The sequence below is a fragment of the Pseudophryne corroboree genome, chromosome 3, assembly GCF_028390025.1.
Source record: "Pseudophryne corroboree isolate aPseCor3 chromosome 3, aPseCor3.hap2, whole genome shotgun sequence".
Lineage (NCBI taxonomy): Eukaryota > Metazoa > Chordata > Amphibia > Anura > Myobatrachidae > Pseudophryne > Pseudophryne corroboree.
The window spans coordinates 520,791,173-520,809,091 of NC_086446.1; the positions used below are offsets into that span (position 1 = coordinate 520,791,173).

Below are 17,919 nucleotides of genomic sequence, written 5' to 3' on the forward strand. Positions count from 1 at the left end.
TTCTATACATCTTATATGGTCTATTAGACATCCAGCACTAACAGGCTCAGTGTATAAAGTAAATAACAATGGAAAAGCAGCCCCCTTTAAGAAGTGCATCCAGCTTCCTGCTGGAAAAAAAAATGACATGGGGGTTAAGGGAGAGTGACTGAGGCATCTTGGGATATCTGAAAAGGCTTAACTGTATGGTGCCCAGGAGCTGATTCTATCACCTATAACCCTGACGTTATCCCTGTGGAACCCGAATAAGAAAATAAAGTTTTTGCAGTGTTGTCTAGCTAGCTAAGGACAACATTTTTTGTGGTAATTTCAATACATTTATGTCTGTACAGAGATCGAGTGTCACACTAGCTTGTCTGCACCCTGATCAGTGTCTCACTATAAGGGGGGTACACACGGAGAGATCCGTGTTTCAAATCTAAGCAATCTGACTAGATTGCTAAGATTTTAAGCATGGATCTGCCGTTTGTATGACCCCCAGCGATAGCGATGCGCGGGGCTATCGCCGGTGCTAGATTGAGCCTGCATGCAGGCTCAATCTAGCAGGTCGCTCACTTCAGCGCAGTGTGAAGTGAGCGGACCCCTGTCGTCGCCCCCCCCTCGCTCAGCACAACGCGCTGTTGTGTGTTGAGCGGTCTGTGTTAAGATCGCTCAGCACACATCTCTCCCGTCAGTACCCCCTATAGAGTACATAGCCTTAGTCTGCTTTTTATTGGTTTATGAGAACTGGGTGGGTCCAGCAATCAGTGTATGCCCAGGGAGAATGGTCAATAACCTGGTGTCTCCTTTCTTGTTCCTCTTTACTCTTCTCATACTCTTCCTTTAGCACTCTAGTGGCCAGAGCACAGTTGTCCTCCAGCTGTTTTCTTAATTCGTCCAGTTCTGCCCTCTGCCTGTGAGACAAAAGTCAGTGATACAAATGTCAAACATCCCCTGTTTATCAGTCATTCAGGGAATACATCACTTTATAGACCAGGGAGTTACTGCCTTTAGCAAGCTTTACCCCAAGTTTTTATACGAATTTCTGAGGATGTTTCCACTCATAACTCCATTATTTCCAAAAACCCAGTAAGTTAACACTGATGAATAAAACATGTGCCGGGAAAACCAACCATTGTATTATATTTACTGTAAATTTTAGCAAAAATAGACTAAAAATAAATGTACTGACAATTGATTTATGTAATTCTAACATTTATCAATAAGAGACAGTATCTTGATTTTATACATGTGTAAAATGTGTCTGGGAGGGGTGTTTCAGTGCAACATTTGATTGGATGATGCCTTCTAGCAAAACCTCCACTGATACACACCCTTCGCTAGCAGGTGCATGTATCTTATTCAGTGTTAAATCAGTGGTTCTTTAAAAGGAATGATAAGAGTCCCTGAGATGGAGATCGTAAAGTAAAAGGTGAAAGTCTAAATTTAGGGAATGATCACTCAAAGAACCACTTTATGATCATTTTACTAAAAGAGAGGATATTGAATAAAAGCAAAATGCAGTGTTTTCCCTAGAGCATTTTTGATGGGTGCTCCGCTCAGCATTTTTCATACACCACCCGGCTCCAGCCCTGCTTGCAGAGTGCATTGGCTCTGGCCAGCAGGGGTTGTTATGGCCAGCGGAGGTGCTCACTGCATGGGGCTGCCCTCGTCAAAGGTGCTAATAGGCTAGACCATTCTTCACTGCCTGGAGGCTGCTGGATGAGGTAAGGGTGGTTGGGGTACACTTTGCAAAGTAAATTCAGTGCCTGGCTGTTGCATAAGATACAACGCAGGCCCTGGACAGCCACTTGCAGCAAGGAGCAGCAACACATTGGATTCTGGGGAGAACAATGAAAATTCAATACCGAGCTATATACTACAATTTGCCCAGTTCCTTGCTAGAATAAATTTACATTATATTATATTTTATTATATATATATATATATATATATATATATATATACACACACACACACACACACACACACACGCAAAATATTCGCTGACAAACGAGTATATATGATTATAATCCACATTTTACACAATAAAATAGAGCTCAAATAGGGAGTGATGATCCTGCAATTGTGAGGAATCCAGCTGTAATCTGTAACTTAGATTTGATTACAACCCCCCTATCAGCTCTGCTCAGGTTATTACAATTACTGCTAGCAGAATAAGAGATGATAATGCTGTAAAAGGACTGCAAACATTTGATAAATGCAGCAGATGATCACAATATTTTGGTAATTTAACAGGTATATTAACTATCTTCATTGTTAATCCATAACCTGAACCATATCCTAAAAGCCAGCCTTTATTCAGGATGCAGTCAGTATACCGGCTGTTGGGATCCTAGCGTTCAGGAGACCGATGCTGGAATCCAGACAGCCATTGAAATAACGTTGCCCGAAATCTTGTCAAACCAGGGGTATTCCCACTCGGTGGTGGGTCCATGCAGCCAACCAAGAGGAAATAGAACCTGTGGAGAGCGAAACAAGCCACCGGGACCGATGTGTGATGAGCGCAGTAAGCCCGCGAGGGGACTCGTTGCCTTGCTGCCAGGATTCTGGCAGACGGGATGCCGCTGCCAGTATACTCACAGCGGGCATCCCGTCCGCTGGTAAAATATACCGGACCTCTTTATTCCATCTTTAATTTGATACATAAATGTGGCAATGGGAAACCATCATCTTTATGTACTTGTGTGTGTTACTGGATCATGCTTAATTCACTACATCATCATAAATAAAAATATGATAGTATGTTACAACTGAGAATTTGATGTATAAACATGAATAAAAAAAAAATACTTTATCAATATTATTTTCTTGAATTTTTCTTAAATTTTTAATTATTCTTCCTTTGTATCTTCTCTATTTATTGCAATTTTCTCTTCATCTCTAGCCAAAAGAAAAAAAAAAATTTCTCTTACGTCCTAGAAGATACTGGGGATGCTTCAAGAACCATGACGGGATCCGCAGGAGACATAGGCACACTTTAAGACTTTGATTGGGTGTGAACTGGCTCCTCCCTCTATGCCCCTCCTCCAGACTCCAGTTTAGATTCTGTGCCCAGAGAGACTGGTCACACACAGGGGAGCTCTACTGAGTTTCTCAGAAAAGACTTTATGTTAGGTTTATTATTTTCAGGGAGACCTGCTGGCTACAGGCTTCCTGCTTCGTGGGAGTGAGGGGAGAGAAGCAGACCTACTTCTTAAGAGTTCAAGGGCTCTGCTTCTTAGGCTACTGGACACCATTAGCTCACTTGGTACACCTAGCTGCTTGTTCCCGGAGCCGCGCCGTCACCCCCCCTCACAGAGTCGGAAGAAAGAAGCTGGGAGTATAAAGAAGAAAAGAAGACTTCAGTGTTGAGGTACCGCGCAGCGGTCGCGCTGCGCGTCATTCTCCCACACACACAGCGGCACTGGCAGGGTGCAGGGCGCAGGGGGGGCGCCCTGGGCAGCATGTACACTGAAGCTTCTAAAACTGGTATTGTAAGTGCCTAGGCACTAAAATATAGACCCCCGCCAGTATAAAGATGTGAATTTGAGCGGGACTGAAGCGCGCCGGTGAGGGGGCGTAGCTTAGCCCTCACAGCATTTCCAGCGCCATTTTCTCCTCACAGAGGCGCTGGTCCTTCTTAAACACTGCTGCATGGATCAGAGTGGAAAACGAGGGGGTGGCACAGTGGTTTAGTGTGATATAAAGTGAAATAAAAACACTATATAATGGGCGCTGGGGAAAATGAGCTGATAAACTCCTTCTGTGTTTCCATGACTGAATGTACTGGGGTCTATCCATTATAGCCAGTGCAATGTCGGTGGGTGTTTGGTACACGTGTGTCGGCATATTTGAGGCTGAGGGCTCTGCCACAAAGGGAAGGACTGTGTCGGTGCTGCCGACCTCTAATGGTACTTAGTACATGTAAATATGTCAACATGTTAGTAGAGGTATATTTGTCCCAAGAGAAAACTATATTGGAGACACAGACGTGGGGGGTGTCCCTGTCGGCACCAACAATATCTGACTGGGTGGATATTGTTATGCACACCAGTGCCAGCAGGAATGTACTGGTGTCTGAACGGAGAGGGATGCAAAACTAATGAACTCACAGACAGACTGGGGAATATGACATTACATACACAGAAGGTGATAGGGTAACAAAATAAACACAAAGTGAACAGAGAAGCCCAAAGGCTAAGAAACTGGGTGTCTCCCTAGTATTAGGAATGCTCAGATGGAAAGAAGCGAGATGTAGTGATTTAATACGTAGAGAACCCGAAATGCTGTTGCTAAGGGCAACAGCAAAACCCTAAAGGGTTACCAACGGGTGTGGCAGTAAACTCCTTGGTCAGAGATGGAATAATAGACACAAGGAGAGTCTCCACAATCCTAGTCCTCACTTGCAGTGCACTGGTTCAGCTTACTGCCACTAAACTGACACCTGAACACCTTGCACAGTGAGAAAGGATTTTGGCAGGCAAGTCTGAGAATACAGCCGCAAACTTGCTAGGTTCACAGAGTAGCAAAAGAACCCCAGCAGGTTAAACGACTGACTCCAGTCTTACTGCTAGGTCTGGATTGGCAGAGTGTAATACCAAATCCCAAGGCCTATTTGCAGTAAGCAACAAACAAATACAAAATTTACACAGTACTAGCTAGCTTTCAGGAACTGACTAACCAACAAAGATTCAGCAGCATCTGCCTAACCTGAGAAGAGGGTTTATATAGCAGGTGCTGTCCACGCCCCACTCAGACCTCACAGACTGTGAGCACAAAAACCAGCACCGGATCCCCTGCCGTGCACAGAGCCTGTAATCACTGCACAGCAAAAGACCCGAACCGGAGTATCAGCTACGCTCAGGTTACTCCGCTAGCACTTGTCTCCTGGTTGCCATGACGACGTGGCAGCACAGAGCAGGAGACCCTAACAGTACCCCCCCTCTGACGAGGGGTCAAAGAACCCCTACCACCGGGTTTATCGGGGAACTGCGAGAAGAAAGAGCGTAACAGTCTGGGGGCATGAAGATCACAACTGCGCACCCACGACCGCTCCTCCGGACCATACCCCTTCCAGTGCACCAAAAATGACAGCCGACCCCGAACCATCTTGGAGTCAAGAATCCTTTCAACAACAAACTCCCTCTGGCCACGTATCAGAAGAGGGGAAGGTCTTCCACTGGAAGAAGGATTACTAATCGCCCGTTTTAAAAGGGAACAATGAAATGTTTTATTGATACCCAAAGAACGGGGTAGATCTAACTGAAATGCCACCGGATTGATAACCCTAGTGATCTTATAAGGACCGATGAACCGGGGGCCTAACTTATGAGATGGCTGTCTCAACTTCAAATTCTTGGTAGACAACCAGACGAAGTCTCCTAATTTGAAGCTGCAGGGTCTTTTCCGCTTATCAAAAACCCTTTTGGTCACTAATGACACAGACACAAGGGCTTTCTTCACTTTCCTCCAAATACCTCTAAGGACCGAAACCACAGAGGAACCACCAGGCGTGGAGTCCAGGGGGTCAAAAGAATTGGCCTTAGGATGATGCCCATACACACAAAGGAAGGGAGAGATCCCTGTAGCAGAGTGAGCCGCGTTGTTATAGGCAAACTCCGCCATGGACAGATGAGCAACCCAGTCAGTCTGACACTTGGAGACATAACACCTGAGGAACTGCTCCAAGGACTGGTTCACCCTTTCAGTCTGCCCATTAGACTTCGGATGATAGCCTGACGACAAGCTGACAGAAATCTGGAGATCGGAACAAAATGCCCTCCAGAATTTGGCCACAAACTGGGATCCGCGGTCAGAGACCACATCAAGTGGCAACCCGTGGAGGCGCACAACATGTAGCATAAATAATTCAGACAGGCGTCTGGCCGATGGCAGCCCAACCAATGGAACGAAGTGCGCCATCTTCGAAAACCTGTCAACGACAACCCAGATGGCTGTCATCCCCGAGGATTTGGGCAAGTCCACCACAAAATCCATTGAAATGTGGGTCCATGGCTTAGATGGAATAGAGAGTGGATGTAATGGGCCAACAGGAACCCCTCTAGGAGTCTTATTTCGGGCACAGATGTCACATGCCCGAACCCACTGATCCACATCCCTAGCCACCGAGGGCCACCACACCGCCCTAGATAGCAACTCCCGAGTTCTGGCAATACCCGGGTGACCTGCCGACTTCTTGGCATGGAATTCCAGGAACACTCGCTGTCTTAACCTAGGAGGCACAAACAAGAGACCTACCGGAAGGTCTGGAGGAGCCTGCTCCTGTGCTCTAAGGACTAATGACAAGAGGTCCTGGGTAATGCCCACTTTAATACATGATGGGGACACAATGGGCAATGGCTCCTCGGTGGTCTCCTGGATTGGAGCAAAACTCTGCGAGAGCGCATCAGCCTTGATGTTTTTTGACCCAGGGCGATATGTTATCAAAAAATTAAAGCGAGCAAAAAACAAAGCCCATCGTGCCTGCCTGGCATTGAGGCGCTTCGCTGACTCTAAATATGCCAAATTCTTATGGTCGGTGAGAATTGAGACCACAAACTTAGCCCCCTCAAGCCAGTGTCTCCACTCCTCGAGTGCATCCTTAATAGCCAACAATTCCCGGTTACCCACGTCATAATTCATCTCGGCAGGCGAAAATTTACGGGAAAAGTAAGCACAGGGATGAAGGCGATTATCAGACACCCCCATCTGCCCCAATACCCATCTCAGAGGCATCCACCTCCACTACAAAAGGACGCTCTGGATCTGGGTGTCGCAGCACCTTGGCCGAGACAAATGCCCTTTTGAGACGGACAAAAGCCGCTTTGGCATCACAAGACCAGTGAGCAACATCCACCCCTTTCTTAGTGAGTGCCACCAAGGGCGCCACTATAGACGAAAATCCAGCGATAAATCGTCTATAAAAATTCGCAAAGCCCAGAAAACGCTGAAGCGCCTTCAAACTAGTGGGCTGCACCCAATTCAGGGCTGCCTGTACCTTGGAACCCTCCATTTGGAAACCTTCTGGGGAGATAATATATCCTAGAAATGCGATTTGCTGAACTTCAAATTCGCACTTCTCCAGCTTCGTCCCAAGCCGGTGGTCTCTGAGTTTCTGGAGGACTAAGCGTACGTGCTTCCGATGTTCCTCCAGGGAATGGGAGAAGATTAGGATGTCATCTAAGTATACAACTAAGAATCTATCCAAATATTCCCTGAGCACATCGTTCATGAAGTCCTGGAAGACTGCCAGGGCATTACAGAGCCCAAAAGGCATCACCAAATATTCATAATGCCCTGAGTGTGTATTAAAGGCAGTCTTCCATTCATCCCCCTCTCTTATTCGGATTAGATTGTACGCACCGCGTAGGTCAATCTTAGAAAAAATGGTGGCAGTACGAAGCTGGTCAAACAAGACCGAAATGAGAGGCAGTGGGTTTGAGTTTTTAATCGTGATACGGTTCAATTCCCTGAAGTCGATGCAGGGTCGCAACGAACCGTCCTTTTTACCCACGAAGAAGAACCCCGACCCAACTGGAGACTATGAAGGTCTGATAAATCCCTTAGCCAAGTTCTCCTGAATGTACTCTGCCATAGCCTGAGTCTCAGGACGTGACAGGGAGTACAACCTGCTCTTGGGAAGCTTAGCATTCGGCAACAAATCAATGGCACAGTCATAGGGGCGATGGGGAGGTAGTACCTCTGCAACTCTTTTGGAGAACACGTCCGCAAAATCTGCATAACATCCTGGCAATCCTGGCAAACTTAGCTGCGAAAGCCTGACTGGAAGGCTCAAGCAACTCCTGAAACAATCAGTACCCCAACTAAGAATCTCCCCAGAGACCCAGTCAAATAGAGGATTGTGGGCCCTTAACCAGGGTAACCCCAACACCAATGGGGCAAAAGTACAGACAGTCACATAAAAGGACAATTTTTCAGAGTGTGTGGCTCCAATAAACAAAGAAATCTGGCTAGTGCAAGAGGTAATTTTACCCTGGGATAATGGTTCCCCGTTTAACCCACAAATCTCAATTTCCGATGCCAAAGGTACTAAGGGAACAGAGTGTTTCAGGGCGAATTGGCGGTCCATAAAAACCCCGTCGGCCCCACTGTCCACAAAGGCCTCAGTCTTGACAGTTTGACCGAGGATCTTCAAGGTCACCGGAATGATAAAAGTCTTCTTGGGAAATTCTGACTTCTGGCCTGACAGGATATTTCCCATCACCCTCAGGCCCTGAATTTTTCCGGCTTTTCTGGGCATGATACTACCACATGACCTTTATTCCCACAGTACAAACATAACCCCTGCTGTCTCCTCCGCGTCTTCTCACGCGAGGAGAGGCGGGTAGCCCCAATCTGAATAGGCTCCTCGGAAAATTCCTCAGAGTCTGAGGTTCCCTTGGGAAAGAAGGAAACCTCGGTCTCCCTTTCAAGCCTGCGCTCTCTCAGCCGTCTATCCACCCGAATGGATAACTGCATGAGCTGATCCAAGCTATCAGGCAAGGGATATTGTACCAGTTGGTCTTTTAACTGGTTAGAAAGACCTCTTCGGTACTGGTGTCTCAGGGCTGGGTCATTCCACTGGGTATCATGGGCCAACCTCCGAAACTCCGTACAATAAACCTCAACTGGCCTTCGCCCTTGCTTAAGGATCGAAATCTGAGCCTCGGCTGAGGCCGTCTTGTCAGGGTCATCATACAACATGCCCAGTGCCGTAAAAAAAGCATCAACACTTTTAAGCGACGGACAGTCAGGCTGCAACCCATATGCCCAGACCTGTGGGTCTCCTTGTAGCAAGGAAATCACTATGCCCACCCTCTGAATCTCCGACCCAGAAGACTGAGGCCTAAGCTGGAAATATAGCTTGCAGCTCTCCTTGAAACAAAAGAACTGCGAGCGATCTCCAGAAAAACGATCCGGGAGATTTACTTTCGGCTCCTTAACCCCTGAAGGTACTGCTGCTGCGGGAGCTCCGCCAGCGGCCTGCGAGGTGTGCATTTTAATGGACAAATCATTAAATTGTCGAGTCAGGACCTGCACCTGATCGACCACCTGTTGCAAAGTATTTTGAGGGGTATGCTCCATATTCCCACAAAATTTCAACAGGAGTATTAGGCTGCTGAATATGTTATGCACACCAGTGCCAGCAGGAATGTACTGGTGTCTGAACGGAGAGGGATGCAAAACAAATGAACTCACAGACAGACTGGGGAATATGACATTACATACACAGAAGGTGATAGGGTAACAAAATAAACACAAAGTGAACAGAGAAGCCCAAAGGCTAAGAAACTGGGTGTCTCCCTAGTATTAGGAATGCTCAGATGGAAAGAAGCGAGATGTAGTGATTTAATACGTAGAGAACCCGAAATGCTGTTGCTAAGGGCAACAGCAAAACCCTAAAGGGTTACCAACGGGTGTGGCAGTAAACTCCTTGGTCAGAGATGGAATAATAGACACAAGGAGAGTCTCCACAATCCTAGTCCTCACTTGCAGTGCACTGGTTCAGCTTACTGCCACTAAACTGACACCTGAACACCTTGCACAGTGAGAAAGGATTTTGGCAGGCAAGTCTGAGAATACAGCCGCAAACTTGCTAGGTTCACAGAGTAGCAAAAGAACCCCAGCAGGTTAAACGACTGACTCCAGTCTTACTGCTAGGTCTGGATTGGCAGAGTGTAATACCAAATCCCAAGGCCTATTTGCAGTAAGCAACAAACAAATACAAAATTTACACAGTACTTAGCTAGCTTTCAGGAACTGACTAACCAACAAAGATTCAGCAGCATCTGCCTAACCTGAGAAGAGGGTTTATATAGCAGGTGCTGTCCACGCCCCACTCAGACCTCACAGACTGTGAGCACAAAAACCAGCACCGGATCCCCTGCCGTGCACAGAGCCTGTAACCACTGCACAGCAAAAGACCCGAACCGGAGTATCAGCTACGCTCAGGTTACTCCGCTAGCACTTGTCTCCCGGTTGCCATGACGACGTGGCAGCACAGAGCAGGAGACCCTAACAGATATGGACATGATAATATGATGCATATCAGATAGATCTATACCTATATGTAATATGTATGTATAGTATGATTATATAGGTCTGTGGCACGATCACAGACGTGATAATTTTATGGAGGGAGTCATATTCATAGAGTAGATTTCTCTCAGACCCTTCAGGGTCGCAAAAATGTTATTTTGCCCAGTTACTACTCCCTGAGATCGACTCGAAAATATTTCTTAGGTCGACCATAATGTTTCCTGGTCAGATCCTCAAAAATTGGCATTCAGTACCTGTTTATACACATTAGAACGTATTAACGTCACTAGGGACCTTGCTGTTCAAGACAAAAAATATGTATATGTAGATATATATATATATTTAGTGTGGTCTTCAGTATGCCGACTGTCGGGATCCCGGCGCACAGTATACCGGCGCCGGGATCCCGACAGCCGGCATATCGACACTTATTCTCCCTCGTGGGGGTCCACGACACCCATGGAGGGAGAATAAAATAGCGTGGCGCACGTAGCGAGCCCGCAAGGGGCTCATTTGCGCTCGCCACACTGTCGGTAAGCCGGCGGTCGGGCTCCCGGCGCCGGTATGCTGGTCGCCGGGAGCCCGACCGCCGGCATATCGTAGTGAACCCATATATTTAGATATGTGTATGTATATATATATGTATATATATATATAGATATATGTATGTATAGGTGCATTGGAAGGTATATATGTATGTATATATGTATATAAAGATATTTATAATGAATGCTGAGGTAAAGTTTGTCCTTCTCAATGGATAGAAGGTGAGAGTCACCCCCTGTTCTGCACGGGGACCTGTCACAAAGGATCGTATGCAGGAAGATATGTGATACTCTAATTATGTGTCCGCATGTACGTTGTTTTATACTTGCATTACATGCGCATGGGGGAGTAGTTGTATGCAACTTAAGTTGAGTTATGTCTATGTCATTGCAGCATACCGCCGTGCGACTACAAGGGATATAGGACTCTTGTTTTCGCGGGCCACTTCCATGGCGGTCTCGACTAGGAGGGCGTTGTGGATTCACCAATGGAATGCTGAGACTGACTCCGAGAAGAACTGGAGTATCTTCCCTATGAAGGTGAAACCTGGTTTGGGGGATGGCTTTGTTAAGTTAATCTCTGCAGATACCACTGGTAAGTCTACCTTCCTGACCTATGTTCCCTCACAACGGTTGGCGACGCATTTTGGTACGATGCAGTCATTTAGACCGAATGGATACGGTTTCCCTTTCTTTGCAGGTAGAGGAAGGTGAAAAGGTAAGAGGTCAGCAGCCTTTTCAAGTTCGCTGAAACAGAAATCATCCTCTGTTTCTACCACATCCACCGCATGTCACTGGGTCTATCTTGCGGGAGCCCAAACCGGTGGGACCACTTCTAATACTCTTCAGTCGGTCCTGGTACGGACTTGGACCAGTGAGTTTGAGAATAGAGTCCCTAGGGGAACATACTGGAGTTTCCAGACTATTCCCCTCACTGATTTTTCACAATTCTCCCCTGGACGGGGAGGTAGTAGGCGACGCCATACAGGAGTTGGGTCAGGATCAGGTCATTGTCCTGCTGTCCCGGTCACTAAAAAAAAAAGAAAAAAAAAATAAGGATAAAAGCTGTTATTCAAGCTTTTTCGTGCTTCTGAGGCCGGAAGGCTCGGTCAGAACAATTCCAAACAATTTCTACTTAAGAAGTTGAACTACATGGTGGATTTTCTCTGGGCAGGGATCTCCAATCTGTTAAGGAGAAAGAGGGTCTAAATACGGATCTTCCGCATTAGGCTTACCTGGTTTGCTATTCAGGATTGTCAGTGCCAATTCACCGGGGTGATGGCGGTATAATGTTTTTCTTTAATAGTACAAGAGTCATTATTACTCTGTACTGGGATGCTCTCCTGCGTACGGGGAGGGCAAGAAACAAGTGGTGCAAAACGTTGTTTTACTCTGAAGGATCTTCAACAAAGTGGTTGGCTCCTGAACTTGCCAGAATCATGATTGATCCCAACGACGCGGTTGTCGGAGTTGGGAAGAATGTTAGATACAAAACTGTTGAGAGTTTGTTTCTTTCAATGGAAAGAGCTCTGAAGATCCAGAGTCGGGTCAGATCTACAACAGTGTCAATCCATCAATACGTTCCATTGATGAAAAAGAGGGTTGCAGCCTACGAGGCCATTCAGTGAGCAGGTTAACTGCCAGAGTGTTTTGTAACGGGACCAATTGGACATGTGGTCCGGGTCTTACCTGCACATGCACCAGAAGATAATCTTATCTTCCAAGACCAGAATTTCTCTACCGTGGTGGCTGCTCAGTTCTCACCTCCTAGAGGGACGAAGGTTCGCGATCCAGGATGGGATCCTGGTGTCAGTGGATGCAAGTCTCCAGGGCTGGGGAGCAGTCATTCAGGGGGAAACGAATTTCAAGGGAAAATGGTCAAGCCAGGAAGCTTGTCTGCACATAAACGTTCTGGAACATCTTGTTCGTGGTCTGCCAGTCTTAATTCAGTCGGACAACATACAGCAGTGGCGTACGTAAACCGCCAGGGTGGATCGTAGAGCAGTGCGGGGATGGCAGAAGCCACAAAAGTTTTCTGCTGGGCGGAAAGACATGTAAACACGCTGTCAGCGATCTTCATTTCGGGTATAGACAACAGGGAAACAGGCTTCCTCAGCAGACACGATCTCCATTCAGGAGAGTGGGGTCTTCATCAAGGAGGTCTTTGCAGAAATGTCAAGTCGTTGGGGAATTCCTCAAATAGACAAGTTGACGTTTCGCCTCAACAAGAAACTTCAAATATATTGTTCCAGGTCGAGGGACCCTCAAGTAATAGAGGTGGACGCCCTGGTGGGTGTTTCAATCGGTCTAGGTGTTCCCTCCACTTCCGCTCATTCCAAGGTGATAAAGATCATAAGAGGAACAAGGGTTATGGTGATACTCATTGTTCCAGACTGGCCAAGGAGGGCCTGGTATCCAGATCTTCAGGAGTTGCTCATGGAAGATCCCTGGCCTCTTCCTGTATCAAGACTTACTGCGGCTGCGTTTGACGGCATGGCGGCTGAACGCCAAATCCTAGCCGGAAGGGTATTCCCAGTGAAGTCATTCCAACACTTCTTCAGGCTTGAAAAGAAGTAACGGCAAAGCATTACCACCGTATTTGGAGAAAATATGTGTCTTGGTGTGAATCCAAGAAAGCTCCTACGGAGGATTTTCCGTGAGGGCGGTTGCTTCATATTTTGCAAGTAGGTGTGGATGCGGGCCTAAAGTTAGGCTCCATTAAAGTACAAATTTCGGCCTTATAAAATTTCTTTCAGAAGGAATTGGCCTCCATTCCAGAAATACAGACCTTCTTGAAAGACGTGTTGCACATTCAACCTCCCTTTGTGCCCCCTGTGGCTCCAGGGGATCTTAATGTGGTGTTGCAGTTCCTGCAATCTCATTGGTTTGAACCTTTACGTAAGGTTGCATTAAAAAATTTTACTTGGAAAGTAGTCATGATGTTGGCCTTAGCATCCGCAAGGCGGGTATCTGAATTGGCGGCTTTGCCTCACAAAAGACCCTTTTTAATCTTCCAGGCTGATAGAGCGGAGTTGAGAACTCGTCAGCAATTTCTGCCAAAAGTGGTTTCACGTAAACCAGCCTATTGTGGTGTCAGTGACTACTGACACCTTGGCGGAATCGAAGTCTCTCGATGTGGTCAGAGCTTTGAAAAACTATGTCGCCAGAACGGCTCATGTTAGGAAAACAGAGGCTCTGTTTGTCCTATGGGCTCCCAACAAGATTGGGGCTAATGCTTCCAAGCAGACTATTGCACGCTGGATCCGTACTATGATTCAGTAGGCTCCATCTACGGCAGGATTGCCGTTACCGAAATAGGTGGAGGCCCTTTCTACTAGAAAGGTGGGCTCATCCTGGGCGGCTGGCCGAGGGATCTCGGCATTACAGCTTGGCCAAGCTACTACTTGGCCGGGATCAAACACCTTTACGAAGTTTACAGGTTTGATACCCTGGCTGATGAGGACCTCGTTTGGTCATTCGGTGCTGCAGAGTCGTCCGCACTCTCCCGCTCGTTCTAGAGCTTTGGTATAATCCCCATGGTTCTTGAAGCATCCCCAGCATCCTCTAGGACGTATGAGAAAATAGGATTTTAATACCTACCGGTAAATCCTTTTCTCTTAGTCCGTAGAGGATGCTGGGCGCCCGTCCCAGTGCGTACTGTATCTGCAGTTATTGGGTATGTTTACACACATGGTGTGTTGTGTTTCAGTCGGCCTGTTGCTGATGAGGTTCATGACATGGCATGCGTTATGCTGTTATTGGTTGTGTTTACACACACAGGTTGTGTTACGCTTTATGTCAGCGTATTGCTGCATATTCTTCATGCCGTCTGCTGGTGTTCTATTGAATGCCAAGTTCTGCGGCATACTGAGGTGTGAGCTGGTAAGATGCTCACCATGGTTTAACAATAAATTCTTTCCTCGAAATGTCCATCTCCCTGGGCACAGTTACTGAAACTGGAGTCTGGAGGAGGGGCATAGAGGGAGGAGCCAGTTCACACCCAATCAAAGTCTTAAAGTGTGCCTATGTCTCCTGCGGATCCCGTCTATACCCCATGGTTCTTGAAGCATCCCCAGCATCCTCTACGGACTAAGAGAAAAGGATTTACCGGTAGGTATTAAAATCCTATTATCTACATTGAAAAGAAAAGAAATTAGGAGGAACGTAATCTTGTTAGTCCATTATCTTATTATGTTTTTACCAGATCTCACATAAAGCAGGTCTGGCAATAATACAGAACTGTACACTTTATCTCTTCTTGGTTTGTTGTGGTCATAGATTATTTGCTGCAAACAGATATCCAAGGAGGCAAGATAGTTAAAGACCAACTATCTCATATGATACACTCAGGCTCCTAAGTAAGGAAGCTATGCTATTAACATGGGTTGGTGGTGCTCCCCAAAGTCAGATAAATTATCATTTAGAACTATAGAGAGATGAAGGGGTATATTCAATTGAAGTCGGATCCATTGTGTCTCATCGCTGATGATGTGCTTAAGGTGCAGCATCTGTGAATATGGGAGACCTTTACGCAAAGATACGGGGTGATGGCTGGACGCCTGTAAAAGGTTATTTGTGTCTGTGCTTTTAGTAAAAAGGGCTGTAACAATTTTCTTATCCCTTAAAGAGATCTGCACATCTAAAAAATTGATGCTTTGTTCAGCGATGAGACACAATTAGAAACAGCATGTGATAATATGATCACTAAGTTTACCCAACGGGGCTATAACCAGTCTGAGCTTACTGTAATCAAGAAAAAAGTACTGAAAATTCCTAGAAGTAAAACTCTAATTTCCAACAAAAAATCAGACACTCAGGACAAATTAATTTGGGTCAATCAATACAACACCCAGAGTCCCACCATCAGTAAGATTACGAAAAAATTTTGGCCCATTATTCAAACAGATAAAAAAATCGGCATTCCACCTTGTACACTTATTATGCCGGCTTATCGTAGAGGGAAAAACATACGTGACTTTTTAGTTAAAACCAATATTGAAAGTATCCATAAAAAAGTACTATCACCACATTCCTTAAATCCTCATGCCCAGGTTGCTTTAAGTGCCTTGGCTGCACCACTTGCAGCCATATGCTAACGGGTGACACTTTTTGTCACCCTTTCACGGGTAAAAAATTCAAAATACGTTATCAAGTAACTTGTACCACACGATATGTGGTTTATTTGTTAAGTTGCCCCTGTGGCCTTCACTACGTGGGGAAAACTGACTGTATGTTTAAAGAGCGGATGGCCGGGCATCGGGCATCTATCAGAGCAGCTATCAATTCTGGCAGAAGTGATCAGCCTGTTGCCAGACACTTTCTGCATGCTAAACACTCAGTAGCTGCCCTCAGACATCGTATAATTGACCATATTCCCCCACTTACACGAGGGGGTGATCGATCCCAATTATTACTTAAGGCTGAGGCCAAATGGATTTTTGTATTAGACACATTATCCCCACGAGGGTTAAATGAACAGCTGGGCCTATCGGCCTTTATCTAACTGATTGTCCATATGTCTTGGGCATACATCAATCACTTATCATCTTATCCACTACAGTATCCATGTATTTTTAGTATTTTCTATAATAGATACATTGTGGCTTTACACCAGCTCTTCATGCGCATTTATGGGCTCTTGTTACCAGCTACTGTGAAAGTTCACGGCATAACATTATTTTGTTACTATGTATTTACATATTACCAACATTGTTGTACAATCCGAATATGCTTACAAGTATTGCCCTAACTGTGCTGTGTAAATTTTCACTTTGTTATTTGCACTTTTTAGGTGTTTTTAGTGTGCTCCGGTCCAGGTGTTCCCTGACGCCGATGCCGGCACCTCGTGATGACGTCACTGTTGAACGGAGCGTGATGCGACGGCTGAAGGCGCCACGGACCACCAGACGGAGATAAATGGGTGAGTAGTACCTTCTTGTAATCTTATCCTGACGAAAATGCCGCTTTGGTCATTGAAACGTTGATACACTAGACTTGCTTGTCTGTCTTCATTTGCGCCGAGAGTGCTGCCCGTTTCTGCACTATATATATATATATATATATATACACATATACACACACACACACACACACACACACACACACACACAAAAGTCCCCTACCCGGCTTCCGTGTTACTGTCTGCTGCGGCTGGAGTTCCGTTGGGGAGCTGCCATTTTACTGTAGCCTGTGACTAAAGAAGTCCAGTGACCACTGCCCGATCAGAGCACCGATTGCTGTAGTGGCCATCTGGCCCAGCACACAGTGTGAACTGGCCCAGCAGAAGGGGGGCATGGGACCGACCTGGGGGGAGGGGACTAGCTTGGCGCCCAATGTCACAGCCACACAGTGCTACAGATCACCTCGGATCCTCCACTGTCCCAGATGCCCTAGGCAATTGCTAGGGGCTGGCTCTTGGGGGAGGGGGGCACTGTGGCTGCAAACATGCCCCCTTCCTCTCATGCTGCCAAGCAGAACCAGCAGCGATCCCTCCTTGTAAGAGAGCCCTCTCGCCCCGTGGGATCTCCCAGCACCTGTAGAGATCCCTCATGTCACAGGGTCCGACCATGGATTCATGATCCTCCCCCTCCATGACATTCCCTGCTCACCTGGACACCCGCCGGTGGTGCAGTTTACAGAGAGTATCTGGGTAGAGTAAAAACAACTCTGTAATCAGGCACCCTACAATATGTGGAGCCCACACCTTACAGAGCCTCATACCAGGTCCACAAGTAATGACAGGGCCGGCCCTGCCCGCTGCAGAGAGTGGTGCCTCTGAACACATTTTAAATAGTTATATACAGGGTAAAAATTAATAAAATAATATGAAGGCTTAAGGGGGTATTCAATGCATGTCGAATTCTCCCCAGCGGACAGGATCCGACAGTGCAGTATATAATTCTCTGGCAATTCCGCCAGGTTTTGCCCGTTTCTTGACAATGTTGATCCGACTTTTTTGAAGTCGGATCAGCATTGTCGAAAACGGGCAAAATCCTGTCGGAATTGGCCGCAAATTTGACAATACCCGTGGATCTGAGGCTAATCCGCGGATCTACGTGGTTTTCGACAAGTAACATTTTTTCCGACAGTCAGAGAACAGGATTTTAATACCTACCGGTAAATCCTTTTCTCCTAGTCCGTAGAGGATGCTGGGGACCACATCAAGACCATGGGGTATAGGCGGTTCCGCAGGGGCCATGGGCACTCTTAAGACTTTTCAATGGGTGTGAACTGGCTCCTCCCCCTATGCCCCTCCTCCAGACCTCAGTTATAGGAACTGTGCCCAGGGAGACGGACATTTCGAGGGAAGGACTTACTTTAATACTAGTGGTGAGATACATACCAACTCACACCC

General features: G+C 46.5%; 1 protein-coding gene across 5 annotated transcripts in view; it reads right to left on the minus strand.

The window, feature by feature from the left end:
- Positions 1–17,919, minus strand: part of CEP131 (centrosomal protein 131) — a 377,073-nt gene that overhangs the window by 139,636 nt on the left and 219,518 nt on the right. For all 5 annotated transcript variants that reach the window (XM_063961104.1, XM_063961102.1, XM_063961103.1 and 2 more), the window contains one exon: positions 776–893. In XM_063961104.1, the coding sequence (XP_063817174.1) occupies positions 776–893 (118 nt within the window). The remainder of the gene's footprint in view (positions 1–775; positions 894–17,919) is intronic.